At 40.7% G+C, this 21,710-nt stretch overlaps 1 protein-coding gene across 1 annotated transcript in view; it reads right to left on the reverse strand.

Annotated features, from left to right (window-relative positions):
- ptprdb (protein tyrosine phosphatase receptor type Db) overlaps positions 1-21,710 on the reverse strand; it is a gene marked incomplete in the record, with an annotated part of 146,898 nt that overhangs the window by 29,908 nt on the left and 95,280 nt on the right. Inside the window, 14 exon segments of the mRNA XM_035660027.1 lie at positions 684-877; positions 2,056-2,358; positions 3,253-3,397; positions 3,686-3,831; positions 3,962-4,109; positions 4,262-4,387; positions 4,740-4,937; positions 5,393-5,502; positions 5,996-6,265; positions 6,789-6,800; positions 7,910-8,020; positions 11,796-11,804; positions 13,124-13,312; positions 19,001-19,142. Of these exon segments, the coding sequence (XP_035515920.1) occupies positions 684-877; positions 2,056-2,358; positions 3,253-3,397; positions 3,686-3,831; positions 3,962-4,109; positions 4,262-4,387; positions 4,740-4,937; positions 5,393-5,502; positions 5,996-6,265; positions 6,789-6,800; positions 7,910-8,020; positions 11,796-11,804; positions 13,124-13,312; positions 19,001-19,142 (2,103 nt within the window).

Here is a 21,710-nt window from a genome sequence, read left to right on the forward strand (position 1 = left end):
ATTCCAGGAAGAAAATGTAGTAAAACTTTAAAATTGGACAAATATTATATATATATATATATATATATATATATATATATTTGTATCATGTGAAGGCCAGATTCTATTCATTTCAAAGTAATAGTTTGACATTATGGGAAATATTCTTAGTTGTTTGTTTTTACTTGAGTTAGATGAGGAGATAGATACCACTTGGACTGGACCAATGTCTGCCTTTTCCAATCTTTATGCTAAGCTAAGCTAACCATCTCTTGACTGTAGCTTATACTTAACGGGAGAGTGGTATTGGATCTTCTCATCTAACATCCTGCAAAAACTGGGATCATTCGTAAATATTCTTAATACACTCAGGTGTCACAGAGGAAGTGGATACAGACGCTGTAACAGATTTGTGGATTGTGCAGTAGAACAGACGAATAGGAAAACAAAATCTGGCAAAATGTTTATCTTATCGACAGTAATACATCGCCAGATGCTCTTGCTTGTAGAATATATTCAGATAAATAGATGTGTTGGGGGAGATCATTATTTCTTCATGGCTTTAGTTAAACTATGAACTTTATGTAATAATTTACAATAAATATTATTGTATTATAGCAATAATGCTTTTATTAGCCATTCATAAAATAGTTCCTGACAGTTCACTTGATCATAAGGTGTTAGACAGTATATGTTAGTGTTACCTGAGAGTCCTCTATGAGGATGTCCTTGATGAAGGGCTGACCCTGAGGTTCACCGTAGTTCATCCTCACATAGTGGACTTGGTAGCCCCGGATCTGACCATGCTGCCGTTCTGGCGCTGGTGCTCGCCATTTCACCCTAACGGCCGAGGCGTTCACAGTCTCTGCCTCCACCCCTCGCGGAGGACCACTTGGAACTAAAAATGCATTTTGGGATAGAGGTCAAGGGTCACAGATGATGGGCACTCAAACCTCTCAAGTTAAGGCCTTCACTTTAGTGAAACAAGTCTTTTATCTAATCAAAAATATATTGATTTCAGGGGCAGATAAAAAAAACACCCAAAAGCTGAAAAAATTTAAAAATACAACCCCAAAAATACAACTCCAAAAAGTCTAAAACTGCTCTGATGTCTGGGAAAAAAGTCAAAATAGTAAAAAATGAGAGTGCTGGAGGAAAAACATGGAGGAAAAAAGCAGTGGAGGATAAGAAGCAAATGCAGAGAAAGATAAGAATGGCAGATAGAAAAGGATTTGTTGCCATGGGCAGATAAACAGTGGCAAGCCGTCAAAGAGAAAATACTGTTATCAAGAAAAACCTCTCTCGTACTGCCAAAAACGACAAAAAAATATATACAGTATAATACTGAAAGGGAAAAAAAACCCACTCCAGCCACCTCTTGCTATCTGGCCTATGCATAAGCACTCTAAAGAAAGCTGAAGTCAGAAAAATGTATGTAATGTTAAGCATTAATATAAAAAATATTGCTGATAATATTACAAATTACTCTAGTCACAATGAAATACGTTGCTGAAAGTTAGCTTGAATTATGCAAATGAAGTACTGGAGAGGAGTTGGAAGGGCAGTGAGAGAAGCCAAGGTGTGGGAAGGCCAAGGTACAGCCAAAGGGTTTGTTTTGGTACTGTTAGAGAGGAATATAGTGGGAAATCCCAACCATCCCTTTTCCCAAAAAATAAAAAATAAAGAAAATGGGGGATTTTAGAAGAAAGGGGAAAGTGCGGAAAAAAGATGCTGGTAAAAAGGGGGATACAAATGACTTCTTAAGAAAAAAGGGTTGCTGTTTACAAGAGAAAGCAGTGGTGAGGGAGTATAGCAGGAGGAGATTTCCGGAGGTTTCTGGTAGAAGGAATAAAGGAGAGGTTTTTTTCAAAACTGGAGGGTCTGACAGTGGTTCTTAAATGCATCATCATCCGTTTAGATTGCAGCTCAAGGATAGACAAAATGCTGTTACTGGCCAGTGGAAGAAACTTGTTAGTTTAGGGTGCTTTGAGCGCATTACTGCTATGTTAGTGAGGTTGCCATTGTTAGTGGGATGGACCATCCTAAGACAGGCAGGGGGTTTGTTTGGGAACATACCATCTTCCTCGGTGCGGATAAGCAGCTGTAAACTTTCAGGTCCATCCCCAGCCTCCGTCTGCGCCCGTATCGTTATGCCATACTCAGTCCATTTCTCTAGATTTTCCAGGCGATACGGAGAACTTTCTGGAGGAATTCCATCTATTCTTTTAGTCATCTTGTTGCCCTCTGTTGTGGAGTACTGGATGGAGTATCCCGTAATGACGCCATTCTGAAACTCCAGAGGAGGTGGAGCCCAACTTACCAGGATGCTGGTAGAACTGGGACTGGTGCATGTGATGTCCTGGGGAGGTGCTGAAGGAACTGATTGGCCAGTATTTGAGGAAGCACAGTAGGGGTTGTTTGGGTAAATGTTATTTGGTCGTGTGGTGCGAGTTGTTATTGGTGGGTGGAGAGGTGAGGAAGTGAGGTTTGCCGTGAAGGAATGGGGATGAAATTGAGCAGACGAGAGACAGAGAACAAAAGACAAAGAAACATAAAATGAAAACAAAACACTGGAGAACAGAAGCTTTTACGAAAAATGATCCTGTGACTAGAAAGCAAGATGGCTGAAAAAATAAACTGAATGATGGGCGTAAACTTCTGTTTGGTAGAAATGTTCGATAAATGAAAACGAGTGAATGACTTAAAAGAGATGCGACACAAAAACACTGACTAGAGCTTCAACACACAAACATACCTGCCCATAACTTACTTGTCCTTACAGCCTACCCAAGCCTCTGTGATCCAAGATGGAGTTCATCGCTATCTACAAACCTCTGGCTTCTTACCTTGTTTTTAACTGATACTCTTACAGACCTCAGATTGGTAGCCAACAAATTAAGTAATGTTTCTTTGCTGTCTATTATCCATAAGTTGTTTTGTGCTATATATGCTGAAAATACCATGCGTGGAGTTAAATTCTGAGAATCGTAAATTAGCTATTTAATGATATATTTGTTGAAATACCAAATCTGAGGTCAGTTATGGTCTGGATTCATGATGGCCCCTTTTTGACAATACAAAAAAGCAACAACTGCCAAATGTCTTATCAAATACTGTTAGTCACATACAAATTATGATGGTCAGGTTCATTTCCACTTCATGGTTCGGTTTTTGTGTCAGTTTTCATTTTTGCATTGTCAAAATAGAAACCTCTCTCTCTTTCAAACACACTCACACGCGTTCACACACAGCGGTATTTGTGGTTGGACCTACGCGTCTGTGGTGTGTCGATGGACACTTCGTTGGTATACGCCCCAATTCCATGCTTGCTCCTGGCAGCCAACTGGAAGGTGTAGGTGGAGAAAGGCTTGAGGTTCTTCAACAGGTAGGAGGTAGTAGGCTCAAAGCTCACTTTCTTCTGAAAGGACATGAAGACAACGAGACAGTGGAAGATTGGAAGGTTGTGAGAAAAACAAAAGAAAATGTTGTATTAACTACTAGTGTTCAAAAAGAACATCCCTTAAAAGACTTTTATGGAAATCACTTTTAATAATGAGGTCAATTGATCTCCCTCCATGAATTAATTAGTCTGGCAAAAAAAATATTATAATAATATCTGATAAAATAAAAAACACAAATTTAACAAAATATGATAAAATAATTTAACCAAATAAAGTAGTTAATATCTATAAACCAAAACCCTTACCTCCTCTGTGTCGTCAGCTCGGCGGTAGACCAGTTCATATCCTGTGATCTGGTTGTCGGGACCACCCTGGGGTGGGGCCACCCAGGACAACAGGATACTGGTCTCAGACTTGGCCTCACCCTTAAATTCAGAAGGTTGGGATGGTACTGCAGAGTTGAGGAAAAACAGGATTTGTTAAACAAAGTTAAGATATTATTTTATTCATTAACAAGGTTTTGTGTACTATGTGCCCACAAGCATGAACACGACATTCCTCTCCTGCCCCCCGTCTCTTACCTCCAGTCTTGGCTATAATCTGCAGGTCCTGGGACAGGGGTCCGTCTCCCACAGAGGTGAAGGCCAGCACTCTGATATAATAAGTCTTGTTAGGAGTCAACCCCTGGATGGTTATGAAGTTGGCACTGCGCACCATCTGCTTCTCCCACTGCACAACACAAGCACAGAACACAAAGCATGAATGCAAGTAGACACACAGATGCCCACTCATGTATTACACATATGCAGACAAGTTAACAGTCAGCTGTGATTAATAAAAGTAACTACAAAATGAAACTAAGCACACACAGTTACACACACCTGGTTGACTGGCAGTGTGTTGTCTGAGGTGTAGTACACTCTGTAGCCCACCACCTGTCCGTTAGGTTCCTCTGGTTCATCCCAGTGGATGATTGCTGTTGTGGTGCTCAGCATACGACCTCTGACCTGCAGGGCAAATAGGATGAACTTCGGTAACACTGCGTTGGGATAAAATGTACTGTAATTTCACAAGTTTAGTAGAAAAAGTTGGGTTAGTTCTTTGTAAACTAAAGGCTGAAAGCAAGATTTATGTCACACACTTTAATGTGAGACAGAACCCGTGCTGTATAACTACCAAGCTTGAGGTGTAGTTATTCTAAGAGAAACAGTAATAATAGATTGAAACTGCATTAAAATCAAATAGTTTTTCATACAGGATCAAAATTGCATCCTTGAATATCACATTTTTACTTCGAATTGATGGATGCAATATCGCTGTAAAAAAAACATTTCATGCGTTGTCTAGTCAAACCCTGACCTGTCGAGGAGGCGAGGAGGGGGCCTGCTCAGCTGTGCGTGCCTCCACGACCTCGCTGGAGGGGCCCTGGCCAATCGTGTTAACTGCGGCCACCCGAAAGTCATAGTGGGAGTACGGGCTGAGGCCGCCCACACTGTAGCGCGTTGTAGCGATGCCATCAATCTCTTTATAGGGGTCTTCTGACCCTTTGGCACGGTGCTGGGAGAGGAAGAATACAATGATTTAAAGCTGCAAAAGTATATATATCAATACATAGAAGCAAAACCTTGCTCCTATTAACCAACCATAAGATTTATGCCAAAACATACAGAATGAATACAGAATATCTCATTTAGCTGTCCTTCTTTGTGTAAGTATTCTGTCATGTCTTCAGTGCAGTAATTTGTGTTTCATTCTTAACATTTCAATTCATTACTACTTGTGGGCAGATAGTACTCATAAGACACCAGATTTAATTTGGAGCAGTTTGGAGATTTTTATCACTATCAGGAGAGACGAGGAACTTTTTTTTTTTGCAGCCCTACTTACTGACTTAGGATGTTAATAACAGTTTATGTTCATATAAAAATGTAGTGCTGCTTTAGCCATCTTAAGTTCTGTGTCTCAAAAAACCTGTTAGTGCATTCAGTAAAGCTTCTGTGTCTGTTACACACCTGTATAATATAGTAGGAAACAGGCTCGGGGTTGCCAGAATCCCAGGTGAGTGTAATGCTTGTTGCAGTTCTCTCCGTCACCACAGGGGTACCAGGAGCCTTCGGCAGAGCTGAGAGAGAGAGAAAGAGAGAGGGATCTTACACACTATCCCTTTACAATTAAGGAAATAATCTGATCAGCAATTTGTTATGATAGGTTGTAATTAATTCAAAGACTGTTTCAACACCTGTAAAACTCCTCTACTGACATGTTTGAATACAGACTTTCACATACAGTAATAAATAACAACTGTCCTTCTTTCTTCTTCTGAATTCTGAATATATATGTATATATAATTAATATAATACATTAATGTTAATATAAATATGTTTTGCATATATAAAAAACAGAGCTGAGGGAGTTACTTTGTTTGCTACTCTGAATTTACATTGCTTTTGTGATGTAAATCTTCCTCATTCCCGGAGAGAAGAAGGCTACACTGTGGTTTTGTCCTCTTAAAAAGGACTCACAGGCGGCAAGGTCAAACCATCACTTCCTCTTTTAATCACACGCTGTCTTTTCCTCACCCATAAGCCTCCTCATATACACGCTGATAAACCCACCTTTTACAATGATCTGTGCCACCGCCTCAATCACGCCGAGCGTTGACATGGCGACACATGTATAGTTATTGGACTGCCGTACGTCAGTCAGTTCCAGGACGTTGCGTCCGATGGGCATGTCATCCTCGGGTGTCAGGTCCTCTGCTCCTAGCATCCACTTCACGTACGGCATAGGGGAGCCCACTGCCACACAGGTGATATTGACATTTCCCCCTGGCATTATCTCGCTGTCCGCTGGGGGGATGGAGAAACGAGGAGGGACACGACGCACTGGACGAGACAGCAATGAAAGCAGGAAGGCAGGGGAAGAGAGGTGATTAGTAATTCATGACTGTATTGTTCAGTAAAGTGCAGAACAGTGGATAACACCCAGGGTCTATACACTGATTATTTTTTTTGTTGTTTCAATGTGCTATGAGATGAAGTTTTATGGCATTCAAAGTAGACCGCAAGCATTCAGACAGTCTGGTACATCACCACTAGGATGCATGTGATATCAAAATGTTTTATTCATGGTGTTTTTAGGTGTGCTCCATTTAATATTTTATGAACAGAAACACACACAAAAAAATCTCACAGCAAACACACATGCACTCACAGGGGGAAAAAAAGAGAAAAGACGAATGCAGGGTACAGTATATCTCAAAGGAGTAAACTGTACAGGCAGGTTTAAACCTTCAGTGCCTCACATAAAACAGCTGAGACACACAAACACAAATGGCAGTTTATTGGAAGAAAAGAAAATACTCGGGAGAGATTTAAAAGAGCCACACACAGACGTTACTGTACCAACCTTCTCGCAGCTCTGCAGAGGGAGGTAGGACAGAGCACGGCGGGAGGAGGCAGATGGGGGGGCAGGGGTGGGGGTAGAAAAGAGAGGAAAAAAAATACCAGAGAAGAGACAGGAGACACAGAGAGAGAAAACAAGTTAGATAAAAGAGCGTGGCAAGGTGGCAACAGACAGAGGCAAAGCCAAAGAGAAAAACGAAAGAAAGAAATGAGGAGAGCATAGAGAGAAAACAGAGGCCATAGATGGCCAGTGTGTTGCTGAAAGCCTTCCTGTTTAAGGCAGCCTCCACTGCCGGCTGTCTCCATAGACCGCCTGTCAAACACTCACTGAGCAGCACTGCAAGATTTTACTGGCCCTGCAAGCACTGTTAGACGCACATCACTGACTCTGCGCTGTTCGTGTGTGTCTGTGTGTGTGTGTGTGTGCGCACGTGTGTTTATATATACAGTTTAGTGTAGGACACAGATGTGTGTTTAAGTGTGCGCATTCAGTCGTATGTGTGTGTTTGTGTCGAATCCCTTGGAGCAATGTTGGAGTCAGAAAAGCATGCTACGCTGTTTAAAGCCTCTACTTATTTATTTTTTTCTCTTCTTTGGCAGGCAGACAACAGAGCAAAAGGCCACAGGAATAAAAATGTCTCCAAGATTCAAACATTTAGTGGGTATGCGTGTGTGAATCTCTATCTGTATGTGTGTGTTGAAGGAGATGAGAGGCGCCTGAGGAGGTGAGATGCCTGTCAGAGTTGGGGAGGAACACAAGTCTTAACCAGACAATGATTTGGTTTTTCTCTAAGGTCTAAAGGCTAAGAAGGGAGGGCAGAGAGATTAATAGCCTGAGTGAAACATTCAGTCCCGCCTTAACTGATGTAAAGGAGCTCTCATTTTAAAACCATCCTGTTTTATGGCATTACAGTAAAGAATTATAAAACACAGCGGGTTTTATAGCATCATATCACATTAATATGATAAACGCACATTACTAGCAGACGATTTCTGTGTAAAAAACTTGTGAATGTCTCGTAGGAATAGATGTCCCACTCTGCACATCCATTATCAATGTGATTCTTAAATCTAAGTGCTCTAATTGGTTCTCATAGGACAGGTTGATTTTTATCCCCCTCTTACCTCTGACATAGAGGTTGGCTGGGGTGGAATAGCGTGTCCCATCGCTGTTGGTGGCAACACACTCATACTTCCCCTGGTCTGATTCCTCGCTCATCTCTATCTGGAGGGCACCTGGATGGATGGAGGGATGGAGAGAAGGAGTAGAAGACAGAGAGAGGAGAGAGAGAGAGTCACAGAAAGACAGTGAGGAAAAAAGAGCAATTATACAAAAGCGGAAGACATCAGATAATTGGGTATAGTCCATAAATACGTAGGAATAAACACAACACAGAAATGGTAAGAGCTGCATAAAGGGAGAAATGAGTCTGAGGGAGTTTTCAGCAAAAACAAGCTGAACTCTGTGTGAAGAACACAGGAATAAAAAGGGAGCCAAATCTATTGGGAGAAATTAGAAAGTTTCTACCACTGTCAGCAAGAATCTGCCCAAAACAAGGGTCAGCTTCCTGATTTAGAAATGGGTAGAAAACAAAAACAAAAACCAAAACAAAAAACTGACACAAAGTCTACAAAAACGGAGAATGTAGTCTTCATGCAAGGCAGAAACAAATAAACCAAGCAACCAAAACGTGGAGAAATCCAGTCACAAATCCAGTATTTTGAAAATTCTTGGCTGAAAATTAAGATGCAGTTAAAATGTTACAAAGATATTGCCACGGCAATAAGATATCCCCATCCCTTTCGGATCCACCAATGGGATCAGGAGTGTGATGTCATTTTAAAAACATACCCAATAAGGAGGTAAAGACATCAACCGACCTCCATCAAGGTCAACAGATTAAAAAAAGGAACGACATACGCAAAGCCTTTGGGAAGGGACCGGCGCTTTCTCGCTCCCTGAAAACAGAAAAACTGTCAAAAAAGTCAACCAGAGGTTCTTTCAAGATGGTGTGGTAAGGCAAAAAAGCGCCCATAAAAACTTTATCAAAAAAGTGGTTGTTTGGGGCTTTTTATCGTTAATGAGAGAGACAGGAGAAAGTAATGGTAAAAAACCATGAAGAAATGTGTGTGTGTGTGTGTGTGTGTGTGTGCACGTTTGTGTGTATATGTGTGTGTGAGCACTCTAACGTCTGCAAGTGTGTCTGAGTCTTTGCCATCTGGATTTTTCAGGCTGAGCGAATAACAGCTGGGAGGGAAAACAAAACTGGGACGTTTGATTGGGCAAATATAGACAAGGTAGGAGGAGAGGCTAGGTCAAGCTTAAGTCAAGACCCCCCCCTCTCCCACCCCCCAAAAATAGAAAAAGAAAATAAAAATCCGATCTTAAAAAAATTTAAAAAAGCAAATAAACAGAGGTAAAAGGTGATAGTATGCTTTGTCACCTCAAACTAAGCAACGAAGAAATAAATACAAGTTGTAAACACATCATGCTTTAGACTGAAATCAAAGTAGATGTAAGAAGCTAAATGATGTTAAACTGACGGATACAAAAGAGAGATCACAATATGGTGAGGAAGGAAGCGATGGATTTCTGTTATAGAGTGAATGTTGAGGCTGAGATGGAAAAATGAAAGGATGAAGAGAGGATGAGAGAGGTGATTAAAAGTCATAGTATATGAATTGTTTGCTCGATTCCAATTCCCTCCTCTTGCACCTACTGCAGATCTGAAGCAGCTGGATGAGTATTACCAATATGACAATAGTCCTGAGTCCTTTTGGACTACACCCACATTGAATAATCCACCCAGAGCTGCTTTTTCAGATCTGTGAGACAAGTAGGAACCAGGGGTTGAAAAGGAATCAGGCCACTGTGTCATGTTGGTCCTCCCAGCAGTCTTACCTCGTATGGGCGTGCCACCTGAGTGGGCAATGAATGCACGAGATTAGAGAAGGAGAAGAAGAAGAAAATGTTAGTACCACAGGAGGAGAAGGGGATAAGGGAGGGAGGGACTTGGGGGGGTGGGGGGGAGGTAACTTGGAAAGGAGAAGAATCAAATTAGAGTGAAAAGACTCAAAATATAGATCCTTAGAGAGTGAGAGGAAGAGAGAGGCATAAAAGAAAGAAGACAGAATAAATAAAGACAGAATAAGCCTGAGAAAAGAAAGACAGATACTAGATAGATAAAGTGACAGACTGTGACAGAGCTATAAGGAGATGGGTTATTGATTTGACTTCATTGACTTGCAGCAGGGGCAGATGTGGCTGTAGGAGTGGGGTAGTGTCTCCACTGCACTTGTCTGGGTCTCTAAGAGGTGGACTGGTACTCTAAGTACACTAAACTGCCCTGAATCTTAATCTGCACTTTATCCACCACTTGGATCAAAAACCAGGTGTAATCCTGCTAAAAGATGGCGTGTAAGTATATTTATCTGTTCCTAAAGGAAAAATCCACCCTCCAGTACATAAACTCATATTGATTTTTTGTTGTTTCGCTTTCTAAACTGTCAAAAGCTAAACAATAGGACAACAAGTCCAAATCCTTCCAGTGACACTACAACTGAGTCTGACAGCAGGGACATTTTCCACAATATAAAACATCAGCAGTAAATGTCAAGTTCATGTCTCGGCCCCTCAGAATCAAAGAGCGATGGTGTGTTTGTAGACTCAAAATCTTAAACCGACCATCAACAATCTGTAAAAAGTCTGGTGTAAAAAAAAGAGACAGCAGGGGCCTCAACAGACCAGAATGCAATGCAACCACGACAAATGTTGTAAGAGGTTCAGGGCTGCAAAAAACAATTATTTTCATTACTGACTGATCTGCTGAGTATTTCTTGATAAATAAATGAATCATTTGGCCTATAAAATGTTAGAAAAACAGTCTGTTGTCTTGTCTTAGATATTCAGTTCACTGAGATAAAAACTGAGAAAAAGCAGCAAAACCATATTTGAGAAGCTGGAACCAGAGACTGTAGAATTTAAATTACTGAAATAATTAATTGATCAAAAAAAAAGATTTCCTAATTAATTTTGTGTCATTTGATTAATCAAATAATTGAACTGAATCATTTTAGCTGTAAAGTGGAGCAAGTCTTAATTTGTCTCACAGGAAAACGTCTGAGCTACTGTGATCACACACATGCCTGCACAGGCATATTCTCTGGAAGGTTTCACAAAGCATTCTGGGAAAACCAAAGTTATCACTCACTAGAGTTAATGTAAACAAAGAAATGATTGATTGTGATTCATATGACAGTTAAAAAGTATTGAAGGGTGGGTTTTTCTTCTCTGACTCTATTATAGTGATGTTAAAAACTGCATGTGTCTATGACCAGTGTATTACTTCTAAGCAGTAGAATCCTGGTTTAATATGCACATACTACACTGAACAGTCAACGTGTACAAGTCTGAAACTTGGTCGCCATTGATTTCCTTACAGTGGCTCCACCAGAGGCCTACCTAACAGCCATCTAGAGTTGATGGCTTATTGACTGGTAACTCTATACAGCAGAGCGGAGAGAGTAAGTGGGTGAGTGAATGACAGAGTGAGTGAGTGAGTGTGTGAGGGAAAGAATAATTTAATAAGTGAAGGAGTGGGAAAGTAAATAGGTGAGTGTGAGGAGAAAGTTGTTGTAATTCTTTGGGTGTGGAAAGGCTGCAGGTGCACAGGTGAGGGTGAGGCCAGCTACCTCTAGGGTGACAGAGATATATGTTTGTTCGTGTGTATTCATGTCTATGTGTGTGTGTGTGTGTATCTAGTTTGTAGCATCTTTAGAAACCAAACTGATGTATGGGTGCCTGCGGACTTCTTGTATGTCTGTCTGTGTGTGCATCTGTGCTTCATATTATCTTTGTGTGTGACTGTTAGTAAAATGCATGCCATGCATTTTAATAACACCTAAACATTGTAAAAGGTGAGCAGCAGCAGCAGCAACAGTAGCAACATTAGTGAACAGTATGTAGAAAAGTGGACAGTGAGGGTGTGGGCCTCGGAACAGAAGCACTTACCAAAGGACTCTGTGGTTAAAAAGATACAAAGAGAAAAGAAACAGCATAGACATGGCATTACAATCGGACCATTGGTTACACAGGAGGTTACAGGAGTTGACTTAGTAGAAACACCTTGAAAAAGCACTGGAACTCCAGAAAAACAGAGTCATGGATATTGATCTAACTTTGTGCTTAAAGGAATTGTAAAGATCTAACTATTTTTTATAATCATTGAATAGAAGAACCAAGGCTAACATACCAAATATCTGACATTTTTAGTTGTAACAATTTTGTAAATCATTTTAATTTGTAATTGTTTCGTAAAATAAGGTCAAAAAGGGAGTCTGAGCGGGGCACTGGGGGATTGAGCCAAAGACTTAAAAAAAACAGGGACAGAAGCAAAGAGGTTGTTATCCATAAAGAAGCCAGAGAGTTGGGTGTCCAATCACAAGAAAGGGATTTTGGGCCCAGACTTGGTCCCTGGAAACAGAAGGAGGGCTAAGGAGGGAGGGGATTTTGCTCGACAAGTTGGGATTTTACACACTACTGTGGCTATTGAAAAGCTGATTGAGATGGATTGAGTGGAACAGAATTTGGTCTGTGTGTTTTTTAAGTAATTTGTCTTTGAATTTAAGCAATTCTGTGAATGTCATTTCTCAGTTAACATGGATACAATGTCTGGGAGTCATATTTCACACCCACGCAAGACACTTTCCATGAAATAAGAGGAAAAAAAAGGTTATTTGATTGTTTAGTCACAGCAGTGAGCCATCTTGGAGAGGCCAGTTCCTCAGTACATGCCATCATCACCTGGGTTTACCCTGCAAATTCTGTCAGTCAGACAGATTTGTTGAGATATGACTGGAGACATGCTACACACTGATGCATGTTGTTACAGATATTTCCTAATATTTCGTAAAGAGAAAAATTCAACCCTTCGTGATGATGGTTTGCACAGGAAGACCTCCGAGTGTTTGGAGAAAAGCGAAGAAAAGTTGGGAGTTCATTTTTTGCCTTGAAGAGTTTAGAAAAGTTGGCAACCGCACACACAGTCAACTCATACCACAGCAGCAGCAGAGAAGGGGCAGCTGAGAAACACAGCCAGTAACCACGGAAGGAGGAGTAGCAATAAGAAAAGGGGTGAACGAGGGCAAGAATAACAGAAGCTTTGTAGGAACAGAAAATAAAAAATTGGGTGGGGGTGGGGGCAGGGAGAGAGCATAAGAGGGGGTGGATATTGAAAAAGGGCTAAAAGCAAAGTGGGAGGGAAAGAAACCTTCAGGTGGAAATAAAAGCTGGGATTGAGGAGGGAGGGAAGGAATTGGAGGGATAAAAGGATTGGTTACCTGAGCGGAGCTGCTTGATTCGTCCGTTGTTGTTGGACGTGTTGACCGGCAGGAAATCCTTGAACCAGGTAATTTCTGGGTCAGGGTTGCCGCTAGCAGCACAGAGCATGGTGGCGGTCCGAGAACGCTCAACCACTTTCAGCTGGGGACCCATGTCTATGGTGGGGAACCCAGAGGGCAGCTGGTCCTCTGGAAAAATCAAATACACAAGTCAAACAGAGCTGGACAATACTCACATCTTAACATTGATAGCATAGTGCAGTGGTTCCCAACCTTTTTTTGTCTGACGTAACCCCCACGGTCCAATCAATACAATACAATACACCTTCATCTATATCACCTGTTGGGTTTCAACTGTGTTAATTTGATTTTAAACAGGATGTTTTTTAAACACTATTCAATATATAAAAGCGGACACTGTTACAGTAGAGTGTATGTAACTGCAGCAGGACCCTCTACGGTAGAAACACCCTTCAGCTTCATCCTCAGGGGAATTTTACGCAAAGCCTGGTACATGAAAATGTCTGACCAACTTCACCTTCTCATGATTTAAACCAGTTGTTAATAGGACTTGCATTATTATTAGTGTTACCATTTGTTGATTGTATTTATGTTCTTTTTATTTGATTGGTTTTGGGTGGCTTGTATAGTGTTTTTTCCCCCAATGAAAATTAAGGCTATATTCCAATGCAGCAGTGAGTTTAATAAGCTCAACAAGCAGTGACTGATATAACAGAAGAAACCAAATGACATTTAATTCAATTTATTAGAACAAGGCGGAAAGTTATTTTCCCCCCATTTTCTAATTAGTATTCAGCCAACTCTGTGATAAAAGCCTTGTAAAAGCTCCCATTCCTTTAAGTGAATACTTTTATGTTGAATGCAAAGTTATGCTTGGTGGAGATATTCTTTTTATTACAGTAACTGTGGGTATCTTGTTACAACTCATTCATTCACACTGTCGTCACTTTGGTTTGTGTAAAGCAAATGAGATATACAGTGTTAATTTGTGAGCTTTAGAGGTGTTAGCTGTTTCCTCCTGTTTCCTGTTATGCTAAGCTAAGCTAAGCGGCAGCCACGTATGAGAGTGGTATCAATTTCTTAGCTAACTCTTACAAGAAAGCTAATGAAAGCTCCAAAATGTATTCCATTAATTCATCCTGTCTGCCTCTGAGTCATGCATTTGATACCCACTATAAAGCACGCAGACTGTGTTTCAATATAAGACAAAACATGATGCCTCAGACTTAGAAGAGATAAACCCTGAATTGACACCAAGCAAGTTGAGTCCAGTGGGTAAAGGTTTTAAGGAAAACTGGCAGGTTAAATGCAAAAGTCAAATTTGTAGTCAAAATATTTTTGCATCAGACTTGAGCCTGGGGGCAAGATTTTTGAAGAATCCAATACTGAGGTCAAATAGAATAAGTAACATTTAATTTCACCTGACAAACTATCTCACTAAAGCTTTAAGCAACCACTCTTCGAATAAGAATCAATTGGAAATCAAATGCTCTCTATTCTGCTGGGAATCAGTGGCAGTTGAGCTACACTTTTCGTCCAGCTCAGTCTATTGCATGCAACCCTCGCTCCCTTTGCATGAATCAAATTGGCAAGTCCAATAAAGACACATCCACTGGGACTCGCACCCCATTTGGGATGGCAAATCACATGTGAATTCATAGACATCCGAGGCAATTAAATCAAACATGAGGAGTCGTTCCACTGCGATAAAGGAAATCAAAGGCAGTGGGCCAACTTCATTCAGCCAAAGTGGGAGATTTACGTGAGAGGAGGGGACAAAGCTTCAAGGAGGTGGGGGATCAAAGACGCCTGAACTCAAACTGAAAAGATACTGTATTCACCCTTGGAATCAAGAAGGTTCAGTGCAAATCCGTTTTTAAAAACAAATTCTTAACTTTTTTCAAGGCTGCACTTTGAAAACTGCGAGGTAAAATGTCAGATTCATGAGTCATCCATAATAAAGTGGATAAAGATAGGCATGGTGAAAAAAGACAGATGAGCAAGGAGTGTGTGTTCCTGCATGTGTTTGCGTTGTATTTGATCTAGAAGGCAGTCTATTTTCATTTCCCCCCCCATTTTTTTTTTTTTTTTTTTTACCCAGAATCCCTTGTGACTTTATCCCTCTCAACCACACAGAGCCTCATTAACGGGAAATCCTAGCGCTGAACCTTGCCAAGGAGATGCTAATTCTGGTACTAGCCCATCGAACCATAGCCGACGGGTCGTGAGACACTAGCTTCGCGAGTGCGTGTGTGGCCTTTTAACAGCTCCGGTTTCAATCAATCACAACGCCCGACAAATGGAAACATGGACATAATAAACCAAGGGAACAAGATGAGAAGGTGTTTGTGTGTACGAGTGTGTCTTGTGTGTGGGCGGGTGGTGAAAGAGGGCAAGAGTGCAAAAAAAAGAGAAAGAGTAGCATGGGATGGAATACAGTGAGACAAAGAAAGGGTGACAGAAAGGAAAACAGAGAGAGAGAACACGGGAGAGAGCAAGGGAAAGACAGACAGAAAGGGAGAGAGAGCACAAGGGACCCATACAGCATAACAATCCTGATTCTCTCCGCTTTCATTATGCAAACGCTTACTTCAAAGCCAGCCCCTCGTAGGCAGGAATAATGCATTCTATTTCATCTACCTGAGGTGGGACACTGAACACTGAGGACGCACATTTCGAATGCTACTCTCTGAGACATCTCTCTCTGCCCCTCTTCTACAACCACTCACACATGCAAAAAAAACCCTTGTGTTGCAGATGTGTGTCGGTAGAGGCGTGTGCAAGAACCTGCAAACGTAGGCAACCTAAAGCACAGGTATGCGCACATACTAGGCGAGAACATACACACACACACACACACACACACACACACACATATATAAACGCCTTCTTGTGCAGACAAAAACAAAACACAAGCTTCTTTAATTTAAAGCTGACAAGGTGTGAAGGGATACAAGTAAAAGTGTTTGAGGCTGATTGAACGGGCTGATGCACATACGCACACACGCATTAACACATGCACATTACTTGGCCTCTCCACCATCCATCATGGGGACAGGTGTAAGTAACACCAAAGTGTGTTTGGGACAAAGCTGCTCCAGAGTGTGTGTTAGGTGTGTGTGTGTGTGTGTGTGTGTGTGTGTGGTGTGTGTGTGTGTGTTTGTGTGCGTGCTGCTGAACAGTTAAGAACCCCCTGAGGTCAGAGCAGATGCGTAACCCTACACTCCCTTGTTGACGGAGCCTTCCACACATACCACTGTTTCATTTGGATGTGCTCCCACTCCAGCGTTTCCACTGTGAGAGATCCAGATAATTTCACAGCTCATAGAAAAGCCCGGTCTCACAATCATGGGAACTGCTGTGCGAACACTGTCCTCTTTATATAAGACCCAAAATGAAATCCACACACATCGCTCACTGGGTTTGTCATCTGCAAATCTGGACGAGTGCAAATCAAGTCTGGTCCTACAATCATGGGAACTAAAGCATGAGCTGGCTGCTGTATCAGAGGCCCAAGTGTACTATCTGCACCTGCAAACAAACCTGTTTCTGTCATTCATAACTGACTCAGGGCATAAACACTGTAAGTGATAAATGAAATAAAATTAACACCTATGTAATATATTGCAATCGAATGCAAAACAGCCCCGTACTACTGCAATACTTTCTGATTCCTACACGGTACATTTTTTAAAGGTTTTGTGGGGCCAGTTTGTTTTGTTTCTGCATCACAATCTTATGTCACAACCACACTGTGAGTATATGAAGGTAGATAAAATGTGACGTACCCCTAACCATGGGGTTGCAATAGATTGTGTATATTAGTTTATCTTAAAATTAGACTACCAACATCGCTGGAGCACTCACTTTCAGCTGTGCCTACAGACAAAGTGGTCTAGAAACTAAACTGCTGGCTTGTTTACAAACTGTCTGACCATCTGACTGCTCGTGTTTCTTTCCCCATCAGACTTGATAGTTCCATCTTAGCAAGCACTCTAGTGGCAGACCTAAGTTGTAGAATAACAGAGTTGCCCATGCAATTAGTGAACATCTAACCAATTTACTTTTTTTTTTTTAACTTTGTCTTAGACGCATACGGATGAATTTAAACAGACACATGCTCAACTTTTACTAAACCATGAATTATACAGTATATGACTGTACACTGGATCCTAAAGCATATAATTGCTCTCGAGTTCATTATTATTTCAGCCATTGCCAATCACAGCCATTTACTGGAAGCCAAGATTTCAATTAGCTTGGTTTTAATCCTCAGTAATTAAGCCGGCTGACCTTAACACTGGATCCCTCCTGTCAGACAGTTAGTCAGTCAGTCACTGGAGCTGTGTCGTTACAGAGCCAGAGGAGACAAGGAGACATGACTGACAAGACTGTGTGTGTGCGTGTGTCTTGGTGAACCTGTGTGTGCGTTGGTATGCCCACGTGTGTGTGTACTTTGTAACTGACATTTGGACTGACAGTCTATCAGGGGCTATTAGCCGCTCCCAGGTGGCCTCTTATTCATCCACAACACAATGACTCCTCAGAGGAGTAGAAAGAGGCTAATCACTACATAAAGACTGACTGTCGTAGATTGAGGATACATTTGTGTGTGTGTGTGTTTGCCACTGTGTGTGCATGCATGAGTGGTTATGTTCTTGATAAAACTAAAGATTAGACACGAGCAGATAGCTTCCATCAAGGGAAGCAGAAAAATCAAAAATAGACGCAGAGACACATAAGCAAGAGCATACAGATGTACACGCGCAACTGAGCATGCCTGCATGCACTCACACAGGAACACACGCACATACGAACAAAGACAACCATGTGAGATGGGAAAAATTCTGGGTGGATGGAGCGGAACAGCACAGAAGATGCAAAGAGTGTTCTGGTGTGAATAATTTAGAGGTTGCTGTGTAGTGGACCTAAGAGTGTATGGAGAGACATAGAGAGAGAGAGAAGGAGAGAAAAGGAGGAAAGTGTATAAAAAGACAGAAAGTACAAGCGAGTGAACTTGGGGAGATGAAAAAAACACAGACAGACGAGACAGAAAGAGAAAAGAGTGGACAAGAAGAACTGCAGACTGTTATTATCTCAGAGAGACAAAAGAAAGAGGCAAAGAGAGAGAGATGAGATGGTAGAACAATAGGCTGCACGTCCTTTCCCCATGAGCATGTACTGTAAAGGCAGGCGATGTGATTATCCACACTCGAGCAGCTTCACTCACTAAGACACTCTTGAGCTTCAAACTACCGGTACATAATGTTCTCCTAATGGACTCCACTAACAGTAACATCACTATCTGCATTAATGGACTCATGCTAACACTAACAAAACCGTCTACCGCAGTGAACCCAGGCTTACACTTTCATATAAACCTACATCCGATGACACATACCTCCAAGTCTCAAATTCTTGCATAAACAGTTTTTTGTTTAAGTTACAAGGACATCGATCAAAACAAAGATCACATTTAACTCAACGATGTATAAAACTCGATTTTAACTGGATTATACCTTAGCCAGTCCTAACATCCCCACCTACAGTTATGAGCTTAAACTAAAGACCTTCTACTTTACCATTTTTATGAATTTTATGAGGAGATCAGTCTATGTTAAATGAACCTAGATATACCTGTATATACAGTATAGCTTCTGGATGCAAACATTAAATTACAGGTGTGTTCTTACAGATAAGGAACAATAATGTGTGTTTGCTTTCTCAGTTACTGTCACATTCAGGTGATACACAGAACACACATGTATGTATGAAGACTGTATTTAAAAAAAACAAAGACAAAATTAAATAGCAATTATTGGAGAGATCAACAGAAACATGAGAGTTCACACTGACCTCGTAGCACACTTAGTCTAGTGGAGGCAGTGATCTCTCCTGCAGAGTTGGAGGCGTGACATTCGTAAATAGCCTCGTCTCTCGGGGTCCTCAGTGGCTGGATCCTCAGGACCGAGCCGGACCCGTCGTCAAATTCTATTACCTGTTGCAGGGAAATGATGTTAAAGCGGTTTTAATCAATACATTAACAGTGGATCAAAAATATGTAAAGTGTCACTTGTAGTGAAAACCCAATTGCAGTCCCCCCCTCAGCTCTGTGGAGCTTTATAACATCTTCTAGCTCACTGTTTTGGTTTTACTGCCTGGAACTTCTCTGTTTTTGTTCACACTCATCATCAGCATTTGTGGCCACAGCAGCTTTTTATAAGTTTAAAAGCTCTAAAAATGCACTGTACACACTGCAGTTGAACACAGTAGAGCATTCAGCAGTTAAAGAGCCAGATATTTTATAGGTGTAGACCAAAGATAGAGCTAAAAGAGACTGAATATTGAACATATATTAATCTAGTGTGCACAAACGCAGCTTCAAAAGAAAGCTGATGTTGCTCTGTGTCTGCTGGATGCTTAGATAGACAACTTTTTCAAGTTAAAACATAATCATAAGTCAGTGTTGAGTTTACACCTGCCCTCAAGTGGCCAAAAAATCAGTTACTGTGAGTTTAAATAGAAATCTAAATTCATCAAGCTTTAAGATATTGCACTGTGCTATAGACACAGTAGCGGTAGGCTTGTTTAAATGTTCAGCTGAAGCACTGGACTGGTGTTGCCGTTTGGTTTTAATTTTACCTTCAACATCGTTTGCAGCCCAATTATAAATGGTCATTTTCAGAGACAAAAAACATTTTTGAAGGCCTTTTTGTAGTTTTTGTAATTTATTGAGGGAACCTGAAGGGACAGAGCATGGAGAGTTTAGGATCAATCACTACAAACATTAAAACTGATTTCAGGTAGCACCAGACAAGCAGTCCACTGTAACTTTTGTCTGAATTTAAAGATGGAGAGAAGGGACAGGCAAAATTACTATTGTCATCATTATCTGTCATGTCCTTTTCATATTTAGGATATGTAACAACTTCAGATTTTTCGGAAATATTGGATTGTACATTATGCTCTTGCATAAGCTTAATGCATGCATGTAATAGATCTGGATTCTAAATTCTGAGAAGGTTTCCAGTGACTGAAATCCAATAAAACAAAATCCCACAACATCTTCTGACCGACAGGACAGAAAAGAGAAATATACAGCGGGTAGTCTGAGTTTATATATGGTGGATTAAAAATAAAATATCTCCCCGAGTGATTTAATCACAAATAGGAAGACAGCAAGATGAACTTAAAGCTGGGAGGAAACTCGACTTATTAAAGTGGAAAAGCACCCTGAGCTCAGGGTGACACTGACTGCGGAGGAGAGAGGCTGGTTCAACATCTCCATCTAAGAGTGACGTGTGAGGTGGGGAAATAAATCAAAGGTTAGAGCCTTCAGGAAACTAATAAGGGTGATCATATAAAAATTTCATATACTGTAGCCCAAGGCATCATCTGACATATGAAAGAGGTGGAGCAGTAAGCATTTCACACAGTTGTGTAACCTTTGGAGTACAAATGAAGAGAAGCACGTAAACTGATCTAATCTTCAACTGTATTTTATATACAAACTGGTAATAGATGGTGTCCATGTATTCTAAGAATAAAGCTGTCTATTTTATATATTGATGAACCCCTTAAAACAAAACACAGCAGTCATTACTGACTATCCCCGTGGACTGGGGTTGAAAAATGCCTCTTAGCTATACCTCAGTATAATGCATCAGATTTCAAGTACTGAAATGTGTGTTTACTATATGTAGTCCCTGTCAAATAAACCTAATAAAAGAAATAATAAATGTCAGCTTTTATTCCAATAAATACCGTACCAACAATATACCTTTCTCACAGTGGGCACTCAAGGGAAAAGCACAGCTGTATCTAACACCATTTATGATGGCTCTGGTTCATTAAGGCAATTTGAGTGACTCATCAACAGCAAGAGCTCTGAAAAAGGCTCAATGTAAGCCAGCCATTTAAAGCTTCAAATAATATTTTCTCAATTAACTGATTAATTGTTTAGGTATAAAATGTCAGAAAACTGTGAAACATTACCAAGAACCCAAAGTGATGTCTTTAAATGTCTTGTTTGTTTCACCAACAGTCCCAAAGATCTTTACTACCACATACGATAGAAAAGCAGAAAATCCTCACGATTGGAAAGCTTGGACTGAGTAGCTCATGTTAATAGTTTGACATGAGGCTTATTTTCTTGCTTGAGAAGATTGATAGCACTCATATATCTGTCCATTGAATATAAAGCTACAGCCAGGATATGCTTAGCTTGGCATAAAGACTATTAAATGTACAATCCCACCCACTAGCACCTTTAAAGTTCACTAACTAACATGATACATCATGTTTGTTTAATCAGTACAAAGTGTAAAAAAAAAACGTAAAAATGAAAAGATGTGGTTTTACAGAAAGTTGCTTGGAAGCAGTTTACCCCATTTATGCTAACCATGTTTCCCAAACTATTCCTCTAAACAGTTAATTGATTATTAGAACTGTTGCCAATTATTTTTCTGTTGATACACCAATCATTAATGCACTAGCTGTGCCAGCTCTACAGCTGTTATTATTATGATGTGTAACACCTGTGTTGACAAGTCAAAAATGTCTGCTG

The sequence above is a fragment of the Morone saxatilis genome, unplaced genomic scaffold (genome assembly GCF_004916995.1).
Source record: "Morone saxatilis isolate NCDOM2014 unplaced genomic scaffold, NCSU_SB_2.0 Contig17, whole genome shotgun sequence".
NCBI classification, from domain to species: Eukaryota; Metazoa; Chordata; class Actinopteri; family Moronidae; genus Morone; species Morone saxatilis.